We start from the raw sequence: 23527 nt of genomic DNA on the forward strand, positions 1-23527 counted from the left end.
ACTTGAGTGTTTTAACTTGATTTTCTCAGATATTCAAATTTGTATGGAGTGGTAATAATTTACATTTTAAAAAGCAATGTGTTGAAATTCAACTTGTTAGTTTGTGTCAAGTGAGCACTTAGACAGTGCTTCAAATATATCTTTTAAGTGAAATTTTTCATTTCGTTAATAAAAGTTACAATATATATTCGCAGATAATTAAAAAAAATAACCGTTAAAAACCCTTCTGTTTTTAAGGTTCACCTTGGAAAAAATACTTTGGGACATGCTAGTCATTTGCATAGCGCTGAACTAGCAGCTCTGACCAGATACCATATTTCATTTGTTTTATTAAGACTAGCCATGCCATGCGGTTAAACACAAATGAATTCACCTAAAGCGTGATATAAATTGACTAATCAACATAATCATAATATTAATAATCCAATTATTAAATATTATAAGCTGAACTTATTTTGCCAGACTATCGTTTAACCAAAAAAAAAATCAGCCCATAACATTACTCTACATTTAACCTTTATTTTTTAAAATTATTAATGCCGTGTCTTATAAGGTCACTTGTTCAACCCTACCAATGTCTTGATTGTATGGAGTCACCTTCCTTATTACGTACGTGTTCCCATAATTATCTATTGCAATGGAAGTTGATATTTGAATGGCTCTCAACTGCTACGATTGTCACTTTTTGCACAGCAACACTACCATGCTCTTGATCTCTTCCGCAAAACATATTGTATTAAATAATTAAAAACATGTGTGTGTATACGTATAATATGTATACGCGTTAGAAGTTATACTTCTTGAGTGTAGCCAGATAAAAATATTTTTTTTTTATCTTTCTTTATAAAAAAAAAGGTTTTTAATACATTTTAAGTTTTATTATAACGCATTATCTAGTTAAATATAGATTATTTTAATGTCACAAAAAAATATTTCTACATAATTAAATAAATTGACACTTTTTATATTAAAATGCAGAAGTTTGAAGTTTATGCTTAGCATAGCATAAACTTCAGGGTGTCGGTATTCTGTGACGGTGTGCACGCGCATCTTAAAAATGTACTCTTCACTTTTCCCTAGGCACCAAATGAAGTATAACTTCAAAAATTATATTATTTATACGTTTAAAAAAACCAGATACAATAATGACGCACACGTTGTCAGTGCGGTTGCACATGTGTATTGAGTGAACACTTTTATTAGGTTCTTGAGTCCTTTAGAACTGCGGACGCTGGCTTGGCTGTGGAACGACATGCCGGTGAAAATAGTTGAATTTACCAATCACTAACATGTGATTATTTTTCTTTCTACGGAAACGATTATTTTGACCTATGTGAAGGTAACACCGTGAGAAGAGACATTGTTGTTAACATCTTGATTGCTACAAAATAACTTTCTGATGGCATCTGACAAGCATCTTATTATTTACCCATCGAGGTATTTCTCAAGCAATGAAAGTAAAAATACATTTCGTTTACACACCAACATACCTTTAATCTCATTGCTTTGTTTGTATTATTTCTATACGAAAGCGATCGAAGCTCAACGTCTAAATCAAAACTCAAAGTCGGCTGGATCGATTCAAGTTTTTTTTTCTTCAACTTTACACTATCAAAACTGAGGAACGGATTTTAAGGATTTGCTTATTGTAGATCTATAATTAAATTGAAATTCATCTATAATAAACAACAACACAGCAATTATATAATTATGATTGAAAGGTATTGGCATAGAAATTAAAAAGATTAACAGTTAAACTGTTGCGATATAAAGAGGATTAACTTTTATATTTATTACGCAAAGCTGCATTAGTATTTTATCTGTTTATTAGCACACTGGGTGTGGTTGCAGATCTCGTAATATTAAATGGCGATCAACATAAGCACAATGCTATGTCGCCTACGCATCCTTACAAAAATGTGATGTATTTTGATGTTTATCGCTATAAAAAAGAGATTAAATTTTTATATTTGTTTAAACAGTGAAAACAATAATTAATGTTTAAAAGGTCTCTAGGAGGCATTTATCAATAAAGGAGGATAATTCATCCATGCCAATGTAGTCTAGATTTTCACTTTAGTGATTACAATGGTAGAGCAGTGTGGGTCTAGTGGCTTTAGTGACCCGCTTCCCTGAGGTCCTAGGTTCGATCCCTGGCTGTTTACCAATGGACTTTCTATCTATGTGCGCATTTATCATCGGCTCGAACGGTGAAGGAAAACAACTTGAGAAAACCGGCTTGCCTTAGAACCAAACAAATCGACGGCGTGTGTCAGGCACAGGAGGCAAATTAACCTATTAGATTGAGAAATGAAACAGATACAGAAATCTGAGGCCCAGACCTAAAAAGGTTGCAGCGTCACTGATTTTTTAAAATTTTATATCCGTTAATGGACCACACAAGCCAAGACGTTTTTACCGCTAACTAGACAGTGATTCACTGTACGTCCTATATGTGTCATACTTATAGAAAATGCCGACAATAGAAACAAGGACTAACATTAGAAAGCAAACAAATTGCAATAAAACGTCATTTAAATGTATTATCAATTGTTATGCTAAATGAATACGACTAAAGCCTCTCACTTCTCAGTGCCATTAAATGTAGGACGAGTGTATACATTGTTGCATAGTTCAATGACCTTTCTTTACAACCCTTGGACAGTGTCGTAATTATTCGTAGACTGTGATAGCAAGCAAGCTCATATACCAAGTGCGCATATCGAAAGAACAGGGCATTATAGTAGTGTTGATGATTGCAATCCTGACTCCAATGTTGAGATTTTGTACCAATAACCGAAACCATCAGCTCTACGGACCTGAACTACAACATAATTGCATATAAAAATGTCAGGATCGATATTGCTCTTGGAACTTGCAGAGTACTTGCGCAGTCCTGTTACCAAGCGGTCTAGGATTTTTTTTATTGCGCTATCCTTGTATCTCTTCCTGGACACTATTGTGTTTCTGTTAAGAGATTCCGAGTGTTGTCGTTACTGAGTTCATATTACGAATGTTAGTGTCATGATGTTGCATCTTTCGTATTACATTCTCACTACCCGGGCATTTTATGCGGAAACTGGATAGTGAAAAATCCAAATTGAGGATTCTTTTTCTTTCTGCAAAATTGCTCTTAAATTTTAAAAGGAGTTTAATTTTTTATATCGCTATCTCGGTGTACTGTAACTATTAATAATAGTACAAATATAATACATATGTTAGTAATATGGTAGTCTCATTTGCTCTATAATATCGATTCGATAAAAATATATACTCTGTGATATTCCGTTTACATCAATATGTCTTAAAATGATTTGCATGTTTCCATTAAAACACTATTTTGTACACAAGTAGAGGTAGAACAAATACAAGAAGTGTACCTATATAAAATATTGATAAAAATCATTTCAAATTTGTGTCAGACCCGATAAACCAATTCAAATTTATCTCCAATCTAATCTTTGATTATATAACTTATTGAATCGATATATTCCTTTTTGTGAAATAAAAAACCAAGGGTCGATCCGGAAGTAACAGAGTCCTTCAATAAATTTTACGATTAGGTATTTTAAAGCCATCAATTATCAATAATAACCTCTTATACACACTTAAAACTTTATCGTATTTATCTTAAGTAAACAAGCTACATTTATAAAATTATCTCTTATCATTTGTTTGCTCATATTGTTTTACATATATAAACGTACAATTTCTGACAGCATATTAGATATTAAACATGCCGTGCTTGAAGGTGCTTACGAATTTGCCTAACAGTAAAATTCCCAAAGATTTTGTCAATAAAATCGTGCCCGTGCTCTCCAAAACCGTGAGAAAGCCAGAACAAGTAAGTATTTCAGATATTACATATTAAATTTGTATACAAATCTCCAAGCGTGTTGGTATTTTCACTATGAAATAATATTTTAGGTTTGTGTATAATTCCGACAGCATTCCCTATACCAGATAGAAATCTCTTTTTCATATTTTTATTATAAAGGAATATAATATCATTAGTTTTCGGCATATTGCGTGTGCTATATCAATGGCTTGTAACACCATCTCTGTAACTTCCAATAGCAATACCGAGCCCGATTTTATATGCAAGTTCGATATATTTGTGTCAATATCCGTACCGCTGATGCAAATTCAATCGCGTGATACAAAAACCTCTTTATTGGGATTATTGCAGGTATAGTATTGTAAGTTACAAAGTAAAGGCCCTGCTGTAATCTTTTTGTTAACATCGTGATGATGAGTGACAACTGCTTCAGTTATAATAGTTTTTAACAGGTCTTTACTATTATTTATTCGAATTCAAAAATAATCGTTGAACCGGCTGGACCGTTTTCTAATGTTATAAACAAATCCGTTTATATAAGCATGCCATGATAAGTACATCGCTAGAGATATATCTCGTATACGATAACTGCCTAATTTGTTATTAACAAAACTCTGCAAGTTTTCCCTATTACACATATATCATTTCTAAAATCTGTCGATTCACGATTGTGTGCACAAATTTCATTTTTAAATTGTCTTCAGAACTTCATGGTCGTTATTTCTGGAGAATGTCCCTTGTCGTTCGGTGGAGTATCAACTGAATATGGGGCAGTGGCGTCGATAGAATCGATTGGAAACTTAGGGCCTGATGTAAACAAAGTTATAACAAAGGAAGTAACAGATTTTATTAACAGAGAGCTGGGTATAAAACCGGATAAGTATGGGATATTTTCATTATTACTACTTTTATTACTAAGTTTAGCATTTTGACTCACTCTATCGATTTAGTAAATAGATTAATTTCGAAAGAATGTCGATGTTCTTGCTAAAGGAATTTTTCGCTTTGGAGGAACCATAAGGCTCCTACTACCTATCCTCTTCTTGTTCATGCGATCGATTTCTATATTGCTATTTTATCCCCGAAACCTCACTCTTATAAAACATGTAGGCACATAGTCAATTTACATTTTTTTCAGCTTCTTCCTCACGTTTTACGACCTTGCAGCCTACAACGTCGCTAGAAATGGGGAAACTATTGGTTAAATGGATTTCGAAATAAAACAAATTATTTATTACGATCTTATTTTATTGTTAAACATTAATGTTTAATTATTATAATTCAGTAATACTCAGCAATTCATTTGATTAAAATTGCATTTATCACCTGCACGAAAAAATAATTTCTGATATAAGGGAGCCATATCTTGATCATCTTTAACAAACTTTAGCAGTACTTTTGGAGTATTCCAAAATTTAATAGTTTTAATATAACCAAAACTTTGCTAAGAATTAATAAATACTAATTTAAGTTATGTAACTTGTAAGAATTTTGTAGAAACTTATATTTAAAACAAAGTAGAAGCAAGTATTAAACAGTTTCATCTCTTTGTTTATGTTGAATAGTTATTTTTTTTGTTACAGTTAAGTCACGTAAACATAATAAATGAATTATTCCCGTTTTTATCAGGCGTTACAGTAATTCATGCCATCAACTTTTAATCGTAGTTCGGCGACGAGGTCGCGAGACAGTACCTTTACATTACTAATTTTAGTTTTCAGGTATGCCAATAATACTAACCCTAAGGAGAATATTAACTTAGCTTTAGTTATCTTTGGTAACTTGCATCAACCGGTCTTCTCTCACAAGATACAATCTATAATTTTTTTACGATCTTACAAAAAATACAGAAGTCACCCACTGTGCAGATACAAATACTGAAGTTTCCAGTTTATACCCCTAAGGGAAAAGCGTTAACAAAGTGAGCCAATTCAATAGGCCGACCTTCTAAATGCAACCACTGAATCTGCCCTGGAAAAGTGTTATACTACCATACTCAAACAAGTAGCATTCACGAGCTTTGAAAATATAATAACTAAATTACTGATATATCGATCACAATCCTATTCAATATGGTTTCTGTGTTGTGTGTCGGCTGTGTGTTGGTGTTACTACACCTTCGTCATCAGTGGAACTTTGCGTAGGCAACAATTTAATTATTTTACCAACTTTATCTTTAAATTTTAGTTTATCGCTAAGGTCTTCAAACGAATCAATTTTTCGAAGAGTATTGTTTATTTTACTTTCAATTAAAGCGCCATTATATGATTGATCATTTGTTACTTTTAGTTCATTCATTATATTACTTTTCTGTTCTAAATCATTCTGAGCAGCTGAGGTTTGTAAGTCATTATTCAGAGCCCGGTTATCCTTTAGGTTACTTAAATTTTTGTTCATCTTGATTGATCTCCAAGTTTCGAGATTTTTACCTACCATTTCATACATTGGTATTGTATTCGGAAGTATTTGTCGAAGAATTTCGTAACACGGTACGCATATTTGCTCCAAGAAACCGACCTATAAATAAAGAATGGTAATTTTTTAACCACATTTGGATTTTAACAGTATATTGTTAAGAAGTTAAAATTTATTTGAACCGTAAATGCCCCTTAAAGGTACATGGAAGGCCTAATATTGAGTATTTTTTCTATAAAACTAATAGATTGTTGTCCGTTATACCACATAGGTCTGATTCCATGATATAAATATATTTCTGTACCATGAATTTCGATGCGATAACCACATAACGGCCCAACCATAATTTAATACAAATTCATTAAATTATTATTTTTCTACCTGACTAGTCGCTTGTTCTTCAGGCTTGTATCTGTCCATCATAGGCATAGGTGTTTTTCCAGCCGCCCTTTCCATATCACCTTGTTCGTAGAACTCTTCAAATATTACTTGCACAGTTTTTATTTGAATATCCCAAGGTTTTGTGGATGCGGATAGATCAGCAGCAGTCATTGATATTGCCATTGCTAGTTTGCTGAAATAGTAAATCGTACATTTTCTAATGAAAAATATTTTTTTTCATTCAAAAAATATAATAAGTTAGTTCATTCAAAATTTTTTTACTAACAATTATCTATCTATAGCCCAAAACTTGATCATTCAACATAATTGCAATAAACTGCAGTTCAAAATTTAATACATACCAATTATTCGGATCCTGCCAATTAAATAATTGAACTTTGTCTGCTTCTAATATTGATTTTATTTTCTTCATATTTGGAAAGAATGCTGCTAAATCCGTTGCTAATATACAATGTTCAATATCTTTTAAAATATCACGATATTCCTCGTGTGCCATATGAGAAAATATATCGTGACCACTCTGAAATACATTATAATTAACCAGTATAAAAAGGGTATGCAACAATATAATTTATTTATGTAAAAGAGCACATGAAGCTGGCAGGTTTAGGCCAAAAACAATATTTTTGGTCTACGACCTAAACTCGGCAAAAATATCTTCGGTGCGTAAGGGAAATGAAATGGTAAATTCTTAATGATATATATGTACATGATTCACGTAGCGCTGCATCTTACACTGGGCTTTATATTTATAAACACACCCATTCGTGTGTCATGAAAAAAGAAATTTTATAATAAAGTTTACCTGATGTAAGATCTTCACAGTTATATTGAAGTGATGGTGCTCAAGAGGAGAAGTAGTATACATAGTAGCTAAAGGTGATGCCGTTTCATTGAGATATTTATTAGTATAGCCTCGATGATCCAAGTCATGACATAAACTAGCCACAAATAGAGCCTGCCGCTGTAATCAACGTTTAATTATTAAGAAGTGGGTATAATACGAAATAGTTTCCAAAAAAAAATATTGAGTATATTTTAAGCAAGCAAGCGCGTCTTACTCGGCAACAATAGGATTTTTCTGTGTATTATTAAACTTGTTTTCCCGGAAATACGCGGTAAAAGCAAGCTTATATCAACCTTCCATTTAGTTTACTAGTACACATACCATTTTGGAATCGAATCGGTTTTCATTATCATTTTTCAACATAACATACATCGCATGAGCAACAGACCATCCATGATCAAAGTTATGATACGGTACGTTTCTATAGTTTATTTTCACAGTTAGTATAAATCTTATTACAGATAATCTATTGAAATTTGATAAATCAAATAAGTCATCAAACATTGTTATAGCCGCTTTGCATTTTTGGATCTCATCAAACATATAAGGATCCAGATAAAAGTTATCCATATTGATATTAAATGTCTCGATATCCTTATTGATTTCGTGAACTTCACGATCTTTGCAAGTGTTGTGATAGCTTAGCACTTCCAGAGCAACTTCATACTTTAGCTTTTGTTTTAATATGTCATGATACAGTTTAGCGTGCTGCAACGCTAGTCCAAAAAACGTGGAGAATCGTTCAAATGCCATTTCGTCCTTTTTGTCAAATGTAGCATTGTTCCTCTTGTTTATCATTTGAACAACGCCCATCACATTACCTTGTACCTTAATAGGCATGCAAAGAATGTTTTTTGTTTTATATCCAGTTAGTTCATCGACCTCACTGAAATAATAAATTATAATAAATGCATTTTTTTAACTAAATATATTTTTTATACATAGACTCTATGAATAATAATTTTTGCTAAGCTTATCTTAGCCTAGCATATTTAGATTATAGTTAATTCTTTAGATTTTTATAATCAGTTCTCAGTTACTTAAATGTATCCCTGATTTGGATGGTCTAAATGCCAGAATAACTTTTACATCGCAACATTCACAACAGCACCTGTTAAATCTGGGATCCGAGTAGGCATCTGCTATGTTAAGATTTTTACCCGTCAGAGCTACATGGCCAGCAATTCCTCTCTTCAGGGGCACTCTTATTTCTTTGAATTTGCCATTAGCTCTCAGATGACATGGTTCATATTCAATATCAAATAATGGTGGTACCAGTTCTGATTTTTTATTATCAACAAGAAACAGAGACGCACGATCTGCCTTAACCAATTTTTGCACAAATTCTAAAACTCTCTTCATAACGTGATCTAGGGATTCGATGTCTTCAAATATAGATCTGGAATTTAAATAATAAAATCGTTATGTTAAAACAAAAAATGCGGATTAACAGATGAGTGCGTTTATTTCAAATTAAGTTTTAAGTAGTCGGGGCAAAGGCAAGTGAATAACAATAATTATATGTAGTAAATTCGAACAGAAAAACTGCCATTATCCAAAAAAATATGATAAAGTGTTTGAATTGAAACAACTAAACATTTCATACTATTATATAAAATAATAAGTTTAAAAGACAAACTGACAGATCATTTAAAATTAAAACTTGTAAATTAAAAAATACAATATATATATTGACTTTTTTATATACAGAACAATTAAATAAAAGTGCCATATTTATAAATAAAATAATTGTGATCTTAATATTGTGCATAGTACTAGCGGACTCTACAGGCGTTATACTATACACACGTCTTAAATACAGTAAGTAGTCATGTAATTTTAATTCTGAATCATTTTCGAACACATAAACATAAACAAACGCAGAATATTATTTATAAAAAGTTAACATTCATCAGCAACTATATTTTTAGTTTAGAATTTAACAAATATATATATGTTTAAATTATTAATAGTTTACAGGAAATTCACTGGACATAACTTTGTAAAGTTGACATTTAAAAAGGCTTTATGATTCAATGTAGAATATTATATCATTATTATTCAAAATAATGAGCATAATGACAGTGAATCGGTGTTTTGAAATGTATACATAATATGATGAATTCATTTATAATTTATTAAAGAATGCGTTATTGCCAACATTTCCCTTTTTTCTACAGGGGCCGGCCTTAAAGAGGAGCCTGTGATTAACCTTTGATCGGCTCGACCTCACGCCCTGATAAAGGCTCAGTCAGGAAAAACAGGAACCTGTAATCTCATAAATAACTTATGGACAAAATAACTTACTTCACAGACTCTAGTAAAAATCCGCACATATCATAGTCCCGGTGCTTTGCCCAGTACAAATTACAGTAGTGCAGTGCTAGACTGTTCCAAGTAATAAAGTTTGAGCATAACTTCTCTTCTGCTTCGTCAAAAGCGTCGGCTCTCCACAGTTCTACAATGTAAGTAGTCTGTCCAGACTCGTTTAAGATCGGTTGATACATCACATGATTCAGTTTCTGAAAACAATTTACGACATTGCTGATAAAGAAATTGGGCATAAGAACCTTCATTTATTCATATAGGCAACACAATGTACACTTATAAACGCCAAAAACAGAAATGTATAAAAAATGCTTCTAATTTTACATTCACTGCCAGTTCTCAAATCAGGGGCGCAGAACGGAAGAGAAGAACTGGCCATCTTTTTAATCTCCAAGGTTTTGTTTTTCAAAACGTTTGCAAGGAGCTGCAACTATTACATCTTAAGTAATTATTAATAATAAAGTAAATTAAAAACAAAGATTTGTCCTCTAGAAAATATGTTCATAGATACCCTCAGCGGGTAAATCAGGTAAAAGTTATAAATGATAAAACTAAGTTACCGTATTTCTCAATGAGCGGTCAATGTCTGTGGATAACCGAAGGATTCCACCAGTCTTAGCCACTTCCAGGACGTTCTCTGTATATTCTGCCTCTGTCTGGAGTAATGTATTCTAAACAAAAAGTTTCGTATTTTTATAAAGCTAGTAAGGTTTCAATTTGAATAAAATATAAAAAAATTATTGTCTAAATTAGACATTTTAAATAAAACAAAGGCCTCGTATATAAAATGTAAGGTAAATAATCACACACATAAACACATTGTGTACGCACAGTCATACCAATATTTATAAATATTCATGGCAATTCTTTGTTAATACATACATTTGGTTACGTAATTTTTATAAAAGCTGTTGGCTACCTAAATAAAAAAAACTAAAACTGTATTATAATATTAAGCAATCCAGTAATATTACCACAAAATGATACTCTATATGTAAATTTTCTTTTTCCGCATGAAGACACAAACTATGAAAAAGATTTTTAATACTTTAAATAATTAAGAAATAAAATAGGATGCGACAATACGAAGATTAACAATTGAACGTGACTTTTGTTAAAATAGCTTTTACACATTAAGAAAAACACTTTTTGAACGAATAAAGCTATGTATTACCGTGTAACCGTGACCACGGACGCTGTAAGTACGCGAAACGTCGGTTAAAATTTAGAATTATGTAAATAACTATAAGTTTTAATAATAATAACGGCTTTAATCCGTTCAAAAGGTGTTTTTCTTAACATGTAGTCTATTAAAACTTTCATAACAAATTTTTCATATCTTCCTCACGTATATGAATTCATCTTGCTACTTTACTACTAATTGGTGTATTCAAACACGAATTTTACCTGATTATCAATCGCATAGTATTGAACTACGGCCGGGTCCTGGGGAAACAGTTTATATACTCCATAGGCACCAGCGCCCAATGATGTGCCAACAGAAATTGCTATTTCCTTTATTGCAGACTCCTCATCCTTAACGTTATCAAATGATTTTATAGTATTCTGAAATAATATCGAGTTATGTACTACTAATACGACTATTAAAAACAAAATTGATTTCGTATATAACATTTAGATTGAAAATGCGTCATTTTCCACCTTACCGAAGTGAGGATATATATTTTCTTGAAAAAAAATATGATTGTTTTTATATAAAGAAAAACAAATCGACAAGAAGCTTCCAATTCACAAAATACGCTACGAGACTAGATTTGTACAACTTTTAACGTTTTATCAATTCAAATGATAACCGCTAGTGTATAATAATTACCAAACTATATGTTAAATTACATGCAAATCTTCTATTAAAAACTATTAACATTTTTATATAGTTATTGTTAGGTATTAAGGAAATACTGTATGAACATTCGTGAAACGTATTTCCCTATAGTGGTATTACCCATAATATCTAGGAAATTATAAAATATTTTAGTATGTTTATAAAGGGGCGTTTACACAGGCTACGCTTTTAATAAAATATGTGGCTATTCAGTGTCGACCATATCCCGAAAAACATTTTAATGCAGCACATGCCTGAAAAATGTATATCTTGGCATTATTTCTGCAACACTATACGGCTGATTATTTTGTCTTCACATTGTCTACATACATGGCTTGGCTAGGACTTATAACCAATATAATCAGAAACAAACACAAACGAACATAGCGTTACTCGAACGAATCATGGCAAACTTCACGATTCGTTCGTGGTAAAGCGAAAAAGCAATAATATGACAGAGAAATCCTCACAAAATCCTCATTCATCGTATATACCAAAACTATTTGGCAATATATCCTGGCCATACTAAAAATATTGCCGAGTACTGCAAGATCTTGCCGTAAATGCTGGCTGATGCTACCAGCCACAAAAAATGGCCCGTCTAGGAGCCCATTTAGACATGTTAGTATATAAAGGTAAGTGTCAAAATATAGCAAACGTCCCCGTAATAAAAATCAATTACATTGCGAGTCAATTCTGTATATATAGTCAATAATCTCACGAAAAGAGGTCTTGATAGACCTCCAGGAGAACAACAAAATATTTTTGCGATAAACGTAATGCCACATGAATTTGGAAATGATCACGTAAATAAATATTAAAAAATTATTCAAAATGTTTTATTTAATTTAGATGCATAAGAAAACCAGCCCGTTACCAGACATTATAGTAATATAATATATCGATTTAATAAAAGTATGGATAAATATTGTTTATCTAACAGTAATAACGAGAGAAGAGAGGCAAGAGGCAAGAGCATATGTAAGTAAATGATCATCTAAAGAATCGATTAATTTCTAGAAGAGATAAATACTCAAAATAAAGTATGTATGTTAAAGTATTTGTACTTTTCTAAAGGTCTTATTTGTTTAATTAACAAAAACTGGTTGAAAAATGCTGTTGTAAAATTACACAATCGACTGGAAATGATATAATAAAATATTACGACTAAGCAATGTAGGACAAAAACTGAATCGACATAAGCACATTTTAATACCACTATCGAAAACAAGAACAGTGACTTCAGTCTCGGCGTCTCTCATCCATGAGGTCTTAAGTTCGTTCCCCGCATGCTATACGTGCGCATCTAACACTCGATCGTACATCAGCGTGAAACAACTGGCATGTCTCAAATTGAAAAATCTATGCCATTTTACAGACAGAAGATCTATGAAATATTATAATACCTACTTGTCTATGAAATATAAATAATCAAAAATACGCATGTTATCTGAGCCCAAGAACCGTACAGGTTCACATAAAACCCAGACACATAAGTAGGAATATATGGAATTCGTACAAACAATACGCCTTCATTACGATCTTAAAAGATCTGTGTTTTAAATATATGAGAAATTACTGTTTAAAAAAAATTAAAGGTTAAGTTTCGATTGTTAAATCCAGCCAGCGTATTAAGTGAGAAAGTAGATAGCAAAGTGAAATGGACTCTTAAAGCGCTGAAGCCTGAGAAGCACCTGGCGTACATTTTCAGAATATTATAAACAGCTTAGAGTTAACAGTTTTTGTACTACCTGAATAAATAGGCATTTTGCTTTTTTTTGTAACTGTATGCTTTTATCAATGACTATGTATCACCTTTAGTTATAAAAACAAAATCAGTCGATACTAAAGATTCCTTTCTCTGTGTCGAATTGTGTTTAATCTGTGTTTCGGGGTATTTTTTTTAAATACTAGGTAGCAAAGAGACTTGTTGTTAAGTGATACCATGGACACTCACATCCGCCAGAAGGCTCGCAAGTGCGTTGCCGGCCTTTTAAGAATTGTTTTTTACCTATATAGCTATTGTATTAATCTACTGGTTTATAACGGTGTAAATAAAAATTTATAAATAAGAAGTATTTATGTAACTTACCAAAAACTTCTCTTTACTCCCTACTTCATTATTTTCGTCGTTTGGGCACATCTATAAAAAGATATTGTAATATTTCATATACAAAAGTAGGAAACTAGTTGTTATAATAATTTATATAATAGATATATAGTGATACTTTGCCATAGTGAATGTATATTTGTACTAACAAATAAAAGGAACTATTTATTTAATCACTGAAAAGATATTACTGAACTGATTTATTACTAATACTAATTGACATGTGTAATAATAAATAATAGTGTTTTTCACTCAGTATCTTTGCTATCTCAAAATAAAGCATATAATAATTAATATATATTAATGGTATGAAGCCAACACTCACAATGTTACAGGTGGTTTTCTTAATTAGCCACTGTTGCAGTTCTTCAACAGTCACAAATTCCATAATATATTTTTCTAAATTCTTCCTGTTATTATCAAAATAATCTTTGATTGTCACTGCAGAAACTTTTCTTTTCCGGTAGTCTAAAATATTAAAATAATTAACCATGCCATCCTTATAACATATATACAGATGTTATTACATTCCATTTCGCACACCGCGAAATAGAATGTTTCTTCGATGTCGGAAATCATATTCTGGTATCGTGCTGTCCGCAAAGCACTCTTTTCCTTGGACATTTATAAGTCGAGCGGGCCGGATGGTATCCCCCCAGTCGTTCTGCGTTCTTGTGCTCCTGAAGTACGCAGACTGAGTGCGGACTGAGTTGGCTCCGGTCCTAACGCACCTTTTCCGGTACCTGTTCTCACTCGGCACTGTCCCGAAATGCTGGAAGACCAATTCGATACATCCGATCCCTAAAAAAGGCGATAGCTCTGATCCGTCCAACTATCGCTATACCTCGTCAATAGCTATAACCTCCTTGTTCTCCAAAATAATGGCATCCATTATTAATGGCCAGCTCTTGAGGTATCTAGAGGGCCACTAGCTAATTAGCTATTATCAGTACGGCTTTCGTCGTGGTCGTTCGGCTGGTGACCTTCTTGTATACTTTACACATAGATGGGCAGAGGCAATTGAATCCAAAGGGGAGGCGCTAGCGGTTAATTTAGACATAGCGAAAGCTTCGATCGGGTGTGGCACAGAGCACTACTCTCGTAGCTTACAGCCTACGGGTTCCCGAGAAATTATGCAGCTGGAGCTTGCTGGCTGACCCGAGCATCAAGGTTGTCATCGACGGAGCATGTTCCGACCTTAAAACCGTGAAAGCTGGTGTCCCATAAGGCTATGTTCTATCCCGACTATGTTTCTTCTGCTTGGCAATGAATGTTGCTAAGTTGCAACATGTCATTAATATGCAGAAGAGACGCCGGAGATACTCAATACACTGGCAGGTATTTCTCGGGCAGTTGTCAATGAGTACCGGAATAAACTTGTGTCTGAAGTCGAAACTCTGCTACGTGGAGTCTCGGACTGGGGAGACTACACCTAGTCCAATTTAATCTCAAGAAGACACAAATTTGCGCGTTTTCCGTAAAAAACAAACACACTTTGTCGCTACTCCTCTTTTTGATGACACTCCTCTCAAAGCCACAGCCAGCATCGGAATACTTGGCGTTGACATATCGAACGACCCTAAGTTTCGTGGTCATTTTTAAGGAAAGGCTAAATTAGCCTCCAAAAAGCTTGGTGTGCTCAACAAGGTAAGGCGGTACTTCACTCCGGGCCATCGCTTGCAACTGAATACAGCCCAAATTCGGCCCCACACTTGACCACTTGACCGTATGCAACGAAGAACGGTTCGGATCGTCGAAGACCAATCCCTCTCCGAGCGGTCCGCCATTTCTACCGCATTTACCATGGAGAGTGTTCAGTGAAGTTGTTCAGATTAATACCTGCAGCTGAGTTTCATCATCGGACGTCAGGCAGAATACGAAATTCCACCCGCATAACGTCGACGTCCGTCGTTCCACAACTGAGCGTTTTCCAGGCAGTATTTGCCGCGCACCACCACTATGTGGAACCAGCTGTCCACTGAAGTATTTCCGAACCAATTCGACTTAGGGCCCTTCAAGAAATAGCGTTCCAATTCTTAAAAGGCTGGCAACGCACTCGCGAGCCCTCATTGAGAGTGTCCATGGGCGGCGGTATCACTTAAAATTCCTATTTGCTATTTTTCTTCTCTAGAGAAGATTTTAATATATGCTAATTCAACATTATAATCACTTTTGAGTATAAAACAATGCAATACAAAATAACACAAAATTAGCAAACGACAAGAGAAAAGTGTACAAGCGACAAAAAGATACTTACATAGTCTTGATTTGATCCCTCTTTGCGGTCTTACAGGGGGCAGTTTCTGTTCATCTTCAAAGGTTCCAGGTTTCATTGACGATCTATTTACTGTAAATTTAGGCCATATATTAAATGGTTTATCTGTATTTAGTACAAAAATATGGTTAAACTTTTACACTTCGTCTATATCTATTATTTTTCGTTAGAGCTAAAATATTTCTATTTGAAATATGATTAGGTAGTTTTGATTATACAATTATATATACCAGGTAACGAATGTTTTTTACCTACGTCTCCATTTTTCGCAATGGCTGGTAGATGTAGAGGTCGCGCGTTCTGTAATAAAAAAGAATAGAAATTACGTTTGTGCAGTTTTCGAAACGTGTTAGAATGCATTTGCAAAATTTCCGTTGTCAGTTTTGTACGTGATGTAAGTTAAATATAAGTTAGCATTACTTCAGCTTAAATAAGTTATATACAAAAATATTCCGGACTAATTTTTTATAGCTTAGTTAATTCCCAATCGCGAAGTGTTTACGATCTTCAGATTGTTATTTTTATATGCGCCAATTCTACCAAAACGCAGTCATCAAAAAAGAAAATCGTTAAAAAATTGGCAAATTTTAGAGCTATAAATACCCAGACAAATTATCAAAGTGTGATACAGAAACGGGTTATCCCCCTTAACAGTAGAAAAAACAAAATTTGCCTGATAATCTGTATGAAATATTAATTTAAAAATGTGTAAATAATCATTATTTTATCAAAAAATCGATACGTTCATCACGTGTCAAAACCGTCACAGAAAATCGATACATTATATGTCTTCGTTTATCTAACCCTAACACTGTTCTGGTTATAATTTAAATAATACTTTTGTAAGAGTTTTGGCTCTTGAAGTTATGAATAATACATTTTTATTTTTAAATATTTAACAGAAATAAAAAATTACTCAAATAAATAATCACAAATCATTTAAAATCTTGTACACTACACTGTTGCACCACATTTACACATAGACATTAAAAACTTTACAAAATAAAACTAGCAATTAATTAAAAATTTAAACAAGGGTACAAAATAGAGCTGTAACCCGAGAAATGTGATTCTATAGAGTTACGAGTTTCTCAAGGAATTTATGACTTTAGCAAATCATTTTTACATATAGGTACATAATTGTGTATATAAACATTCGCAGATAGAAACCATAAATGTTCCCAAAAGCACAGAACAAGGTACCATAAGTTTTTATAGTTTCAATACCTTATAGTGATTGGACGCTATTACTTTCATATACTTTAAAGCTGTAATAGAAATTTAACGGATATAATAAATCGATGAAGATTATATAGTATCGGTTACCATGGTAATGTTTTTTACACAGTAGAAACATATCTATAAATAACATGCATTACTGTTATTTTATTAATAGTTTTAAACTTAGCCTGTGATATGTTCATATCTTTCTTACAGTGGAATTTACAACAACACTTTCTCAGTTAATATATTTTATCAGAAAATACATTAACTGCTTGTATTGTAACCGCTAGAGCGAATGCCGTCATAAATAAAATTAAGTCCATTTTCGTTGCTTAAAAACGCTTAGCTAATTAATTATAAACATGAACTATAACGGCAAATAAATATTGAAATTACCTTTCTTATTGCTTCATCAGAACTGCTTCCTTTATTTCCTGGCATCAGGTGGCCGGACATGATTTACTCGGCATAGGAATTATGTGATTTTCACTGAAACTATGATATCTGTACTAGCGTCGTCTGCGTTCTTGAATATATATGTGTGTGTAGAACTAAACTAAAAATTATCAATATCAAATGACAATATTTAGTTTTAAAAACAAAAATAAACTAAATATGAGGAACAATAAGACCTAGTGTGTACGACGTACGTATATTATCAAGCATAACATTTCCGCCCGTCGATGATTGTGGTTTTATTTATGAACAGGGGCAAACGGGCAGGAGGATCACCAGATGTAAAGTGATACCTACCGCTGCCCACTGTCACCTACACTGCCAAAGGGATGTTTGTGTGTCTGGCTTTATAAGAATTAGTGTTCTCTGTCCTGAAGGACCCTTAGTAGAAATAGTTCGGAAGGAGAGAAGAAGTCTCTCTAAAGAATTATTATTGAGTTTGAATAATCACTTATACCATATATAAGATTAACTAGAATACATCCTTTTACGGGGCAAAGTCGTTCAAATTAGTTAATTTTCGTGTAAATACTGACATTGTTTCCAAACATTAAGATCACAAAACATTCCTAACGTTGTATGCTTTAGTGATAAGTTTAGCATGTTATTGTTAATTTGTTTAATTGTTAACTCGTGTGCTCGGTCTTACTCAGCATACTTTCTTTTGCCTATACACTATACCTAACCTTAGTACTAGAACAGTGGCAATAAATTCAATTCAATAAATTCAAAACATCAAGTACATTCACATCAATACAAATTGAAACTTGGTTGACTAATCTTTGTAAAATGTTAGAATAATGAAAGTTTTTCTAGTACTAAAAGTCTTATATATACCTAAAATTTCTACTTACTTGATTCCTTGTAAATTATAAGTATTGCGCACTACACAAAAATTCCAATACTGTGAATCAAACTATTTTAACTCGTACCCACTCTTCATAAATATATTTTAAATCGCACATACAATCGCTCGCATAATAAGCACACAACTGATAAGAAACATATATTATGTTTTGCTTATTAGCATGATAACGCATTACTCACCCGTGTTCAAGTTAACTTCACTGAAAAGCGTCTGTCCGCATAATAACGCCTAACCGTAGCGCCTTAAAACAATAAACAATTAAGCGCCAAATTTGGATTATTAATGTATAGAACAATATTAACTTTGCTATTTCCATTCATGGTTTAGAATTGAGGTGACGTCAAGTGATGAAGGCTATTCGAATTTTGGTCAGGCTAAATTGATGTAGGCTATTTTGAGTTCCGTTTTATTGCTACCTTAATCATAAAATCATTAAAATAAAGTGTACGGTCGGCTCGATTTAAGCTGTGAAAGAAATTTAAGTTATGTAATTAGACGGAGGTATTTACTCCAATCAATAAAAGTTAGAGATAATACAGTTACCAGGAATTTAAGAAACAATTAATTTATACACACGTAAATCGTATATATATTTAATGCATTAAGAATTCTATTCTAGTTGAAGAAGAATTAGAACATTTTCTGTGAGACTGGACCATTAACAACGAGTTTGATCTGTAGATGTAGATTTGTTAAAGATTGACAATTTTTCTTTTTTGGTGTAAAAAAATACTTACAAAACACAAAGTCTTCAAAATATTGACAGCAATAAAAAACTAAAGAAGAATTCGCAATCATAAATACTAGACGACACTGACACAGCCAATGTCACAACCACAAATGATAATAACACATCATGATTCAAAAATCCGATTCAATCGAACCATGTTTCAATAATGGTTGGTTTCACTAAAAACGAGGATATGACGCCTCATCAAAAAATTATAGCCGGTTGTATATCAGGCATTGTAACCCGATTTATCACCCAACCATTAGATGTGTTAAAAATACGAACTCAGCTGGAAAGACGTAAACGCAGGCAGAGAACGTTGATGGAAACCAGCCGAAAGATATTCTTTGAGGAAGGCATGACAGCGTTCTGGCATGGGCATAATCTTGGCCAAGTAGGTTATTAGACCTGGTCCAATAAAAATCTTATAAATTTACTTCAACAATTTATAGTAAACAACACAGTGTTATCTTGTATTCGTCACAACACATAACTGGGACAGATATTGCGTGATTGCTTTTAAAGGAATTTCAAAAAAAAGAAAAAACTTTTGCCATTGACCAACTTGTTTACCGAATTTATATGTCTTTATACATTTATTTATGTGTATATATTTGGCATTATGTACGTGTTAAATGTTATCCTAATGTTGCAAATCAAATGAAAAACATTATCTTCTTGTAATTATTTTACTAAGGCGCATATTAGTATACGATGATTTTACTTTACGACTGCTCGAAAGTCTGTCCATGACGAGACCGATCCAGGGCGTTTGTGGATTCACCCTTTTGGAAGTTATACTTGTTCTACTTTATTTGACTATGTGACCGCCTACCGCGCATCTAAAGAATCCCATACAAAAAAAATATATTTTTACGATTATTTTAGCTATTCATTTATATTTAACGTGCTAAGGCCTCTTAACCAGAAATCGTCCAATATACTTTAAAACTATGTTTGTATCAGGTTCACTCAATATTGGCAACAAGCAGCCAGTTTTACGTGTACGAATTAACAACAAGATATGCATTTCAATCGTCATCGGTCGAACCAGAATACAAGTAAATACACGCCTTACAAATTTTAATCACAATGTTATAAGGACCCATTTTTGCTCAACATATTTTTTTGTAAATGAAAAACTCATTGACCGTGATTCTTTGTTTTGAAATTGCTTACAGTTGTAGTAATGATAGTCATAAATATACTACTTTAGCCGTACTACTAAAGTAGTACTACGACCTTTTAGAAGTCTGCCAGGACCATCACCACAGTACTCGTATCTGAGTGGATCTTAGTAGGTTTATTGAAATGCAGCTTAATGGTGTTTACTGTTTATCCTTCTTATTGCAATGAAATAGGTTTTAAATGTCTGTATAGATTTTATATAGATAGAAGTCCAATACTCAGCTTTTCAAGCTCACCTGTAAATAAATTTCAGAAACATACTGCAATTCTTATGCGGTATATGTGCTGGTACCTGCAGCGCCACGTTGGTAACCCCACTGGAGGTAATAAGAGTTCGTCAGATGATCGTTCAAGAGCAGTATAAAGGGCTGTTTAATGGAGCGAAGGCTGTATATAGATCCGGTGGGTTGTTTGCCTTTTATGAGGGCTGGACGGCTGGAGTATTAATGGTGAATATTTTTATTTAGTCGCAAAGTGAATGTGTTAACGAAATCGATTTGGATTTAAATCACATGTCAAACTAAATCTTCTTAACTCCCGAATAGAACAACTAAAGTGAACTATGCTGCTGGACTGGGTATGCTCTACCAGCCATAAGTTCAGTTACAAATGTAAATGTATTTTTTTTTTAATTAAGTAATGTTATATTATTAAAATGTATACCAACAAATTTATTAAATGGCGGAAAAAGGAAAAGTTTTTAAAATAATGTAGGTGTCATTAAAAAGTTGAAAGAGAACTTTGTAAAACCAATACCTGTTTATACTGCACAGAAGGCCAATATTAAAATTATCTATCAACAGTTTTAAATATACAGACTCGAGCATTTCGAAACCAATTCGACTTCAAGTGTAATGACAAATTCTTCGCACATTCGGCATCGCACTTGCGACGCTTCTAGTGATGTCAGTGTCCATGGGTGGCGCTTACAGCTTTATGATTATTATTATTGCTTAAGATCAGGTGAGCTTCCGGTCCGTTTGCACCCGCTTGTATTAAAAAAAAAGTCAAATGTCTTTGTTTCGGTTCTAGCTCGGCCCTCAAGTGGGTATTACATTTTCTGTATTTGGATTCATGCAACCAATAATACTGGACTATTTGGACTCTTATAGCAATAAAAGTGAGAAAAAGGCCCCGACAAGACCAGAACACCTTCTTTTAGCTAGCAGTATTGCAGGGCTGGTTGCCGGTTTCATTTCAAAGGTCGCTATGTACCCATTCGACTTAGCAAAAAGAAGGCTACAAATCTCTGTATGTTCTCTTTACTTTATTAAATATACTGAATAGAGATTTGTTTTTGTGCACAATTATCAATTAGTAATTCGAACAATTGAATCTTTGTAAAAGCAAAGCAAGACCAGACTATGCATCTTAAAATTACATATAGAAGATGTGTTCATAAGGCTGACGCTCACCTTTAGGAACAAATCGTAAATCCTAGACAGTGCTAAGTTACAGAAGTTACCTGATACAGAATATAGAAATATAAAAGGCGAAATACCAAATGCATGGTTGTTTCATTCATTGATAGACATATTTTTTAGTCAATAGTTTCTCAAAATCCCTTATGAATTTGAGTGTTTGCTTTAGCACTGGACTAACGGTGCTTTAACTCATTAAAACAAAGGTAAAATTAAAAAAACATATTTTAAACGGATTGAAGTAGTATTAGTCACGAAGAAGAAGACGAAGCTATGTGTTGGTCACGGTGACCACGCACGCTGTAAAGCACGCAAAACGTCGGAAAAATTTAAATTTAAAATTATGTAAATGATTATAAGTTTATAATAATAATACATAGCTTCAATCCGTTTAAAAAGTGTTTTCTTAATGTGTAAAAGCCATGTTAACAAATTACAATACTAAAGGTAAAATTAACATTCTCTAACAGTTCCCAAATTAAGGGCGTAGAGAGAAGTGGCACGAAGTTCTATGCCACTCTTTTTGCCATGTTTTTGTAAGTGCAAATTTCTTTAATTAAATAATACTACATTATTTTTTTCGTTACAGAGTCATAAAACTGAGGACAAATTTTATACGCCCACGACTTCAAGAAATCTAGTTAAATGTAGTAATTTAATCCAATGTATAGTTGATACAGTGAAAGTAGAGGGTTTTCTCGGCCTTTATAGAGGCTTACAAATAACAATATATAAGGCACTATCTACTAATATTCTCACTTTCACAACGTATGAGCTTTCGTGTCATTTGTTAAGAGAATTATGGAAAAGATAGCAATGCTGTGTAGTACATGTATTGCAAATGTTTAGAAGGTAATTATACATTTACAAACATCTAAAAAAGTTTTATTTATACCCGTATATATTATAACTAGGGATGCATCCGATTCCGATATATCGGCGATACTTTGGGTTTGCCGATACAAGGATATTTTTCAAACTTCGCGCTTTAAAAAGTAACGTAAACGCGTCTTCTTTCGTTGATCTATTTCGTTGCAAACGTGGCTCGGACTATCTATGCACGGGGAATCCCCGCGTTTTATTCAGTTTGTTGTCTCTCTCGCCCGCTTTGTCCCCGCGTATTCCATTTCGCTAGACACTTAAGTTGTCTTTTAACTGCTATAGCGCTCAGTATTTTTCAATAAGAAATAAAATAAAATACAGAATTACAAAAATATTATCAATGTTAATTTTAATTATTAACATTTATTGAAGTGCAACTTCTTTTTCGGCGTTGGAAAAAAATACCGTCACATTTTTCCATTACGCGCCATCTTTTTCTTGTCCCTACCACGGTTGATTCAAAGAGATTCGAAGTCATTAATAACAAATATCATGAATTGTAATAATTCTTCTTCATGAAATTCTCTAATAATAATAGTACTAAGAAGGTAAAAATAATTGAAATAATTGTATTTTTTATGTATTTAACTTTAGTTAACCAATTTCTGTAAGGTTGCATATAGGAGATCATTTTTCGAAAAATATGGTCATAAAAAAGTTTCACTTCTTACGTGTGCACACTAGTACACGCACACATTTT

General features: G+C 33.0%; 3 protein-coding genes across 10 annotated transcripts; 2 read left to right on the top strand and 1 right to left on the bottom strand.

Annotated features, from left to right (window-relative positions):
- Positions 1–3688: 3688 nt before the first annotated feature.
- On the top strand, positions 3689–5075 carry LOC123718489 (MIF-like protein mif-2). Its single transcript, XM_045675043.1, has 3 exons — positions 3689–3844; positions 4543–4718; positions 4977–5075. The coding sequence occupies exons 1-3, from the start codon at positions 3737–3739 to the stop codon at positions 5041–5043; spliced, it is 351 nt and encodes a 116-aa protein (XP_045530999.1). The 5' UTR covers positions 3689–3736; the 3' UTR covers positions 5044–5075.
- A 19-nt stretch (positions 5076–5094) lies between these two features.
- Positions 5095–19420, bottom strand: LOC123718487 (probable 3',5'-cyclic phosphodiesterase pde-5). Of its 8 annotated transcripts, none has more exons than XM_045675038.1 (16): positions 19344–19420; positions 18786–18847; positions 17679–17777; positions 16310–16358; positions 16041–16130; positions 14109–14251; positions 13766–13816; positions 11238–11396; positions 10391–10501; positions 9810–10024; positions 8614–8901; positions 7824–8388; positions 7461–7619; positions 6997–7175; positions 6635–6827; positions 5095–6355 (listed from the first exon to the last, which is right to left on the bottom strand). In XM_045675038.1, the coding sequence occupies exons 3-16, from the start codon at positions 17736–17738 to the stop codon at positions 5906–5908; spliced, it is 2712 nt and encodes a 903-aa protein (XP_045530994.1). In that variant the 5' UTR covers positions 17739–17777; positions 18786–18847; positions 19344–19420; the 3' UTR covers positions 5095–5905. The 8 variants fall into 8 exon arrangements, with proteins under 8 accessions (XP_045530994.1, XP_045530993.1, XP_045530992.1 ...); XM_045675037.1 differs by having other exon boundaries at positions 17679–17833; XM_045675036.1 differs by having other exon boundaries at positions 17679–17838.
- LOC123718488 (mitochondrial thiamine pyrophosphate carrier-like) lies at positions 19362–22782 on the top strand. Its single transcript, XM_045675042.1, has 5 exons — positions 19362–19730; positions 20303–20397; positions 20778–20973; positions 21557–21775; positions 22535–22782. Exons 1-5 carry the CDS (start codon positions 19503–19505, stop codon positions 22757–22759), a joined length of 963 nt encoding a protein of 320 aa, XP_045530998.1. The 5' UTR covers positions 19362–19502; the 3' UTR covers positions 22760–22782.
- Positions 22783–23527: the final 745 nt, after the last annotated feature.

Source organism: Pieris brassicae, chromosome Z, assembly GCF_905147105.1.
Source record: "Pieris brassicae chromosome Z, ilPieBrab1.1, whole genome shotgun sequence".
Lineage (NCBI taxonomy): Eukaryota > Metazoa > Arthropoda > Insecta > Lepidoptera > Pieridae > Pieris > Pieris brassicae.

What these genes read in the sequence shown, in the direction of transcription:
- LOC123718489 (XM_045675043.1), top strand. Translation starts at nt 3,737, where the DNA reads ATGCCGTGCTTGAAGGTGCTTACGAATTTGCCTAACAGTAAAATTCCC. An exon ending in CCGTGAGAAAGCCAGAACAA is followed by an intron (nt 3,845 to 4,542) that starts GTAAGTATTTCA and finishes AATTGTCTTCAG; the next exon opens with AACTTCATGGTCGTTATTTC. An exon ending in CTGGGTATAAAACCGGATAA is followed by an intron (nt 4,719 to 4,976) that starts GTATGGGATATT and finishes CATTTTTTTCAG; the next exon opens with CTTCTTCCTCACGTTTTACG.
- LOC123718488 (XM_045675042.1), top strand. Translation starts at nt 19,503, where the DNA reads ATGGTTGGTTTCACTAAAAACGAGGATATGACGCCTCATCAAAAAATT. An exon ending in TCGGTCGAACCAGAATACAA is followed by an intron (nt 20,398 to 20,777) that starts GTAAATACACGC and finishes AATAAATTTCAG; the next exon opens with AAACATACTGCAATTCTTAT. An exon ending in GGACGGCTGGAGTATTAATG is followed by an intron (nt 20,974 to 21,556) that starts GTGAATATTTTT and finishes TTTCGGTTCTAG; the next exon opens with CTCGGCCCTCAAGTGGGTAT.
- LOC123718487 (XM_045675038.1), bottom strand. Translation starts at nt 17,738, where the DNA reads ATGTCCGGCCACCTGATGCCAGGAAATAAAGGAAGCAGTTCTGATGAA. An exon ending in GGAGTAAAGAGAAGTTTTTG is followed by an intron (nt 11,397 to 13,765) that starts GTAAGTTACATA and finishes ATATTATTTCAG; the next exon opens with AATACTATAAAATCATTTGA. An exon ending in AAGAACAAGCGACTAGTCAG is followed by an intron (nt 6,356 to 6,634) that starts GTAGAAAAATAA and finishes CTTTATTTATAG; the next exon opens with GTCGGTTTCTTGGAGCAAAT.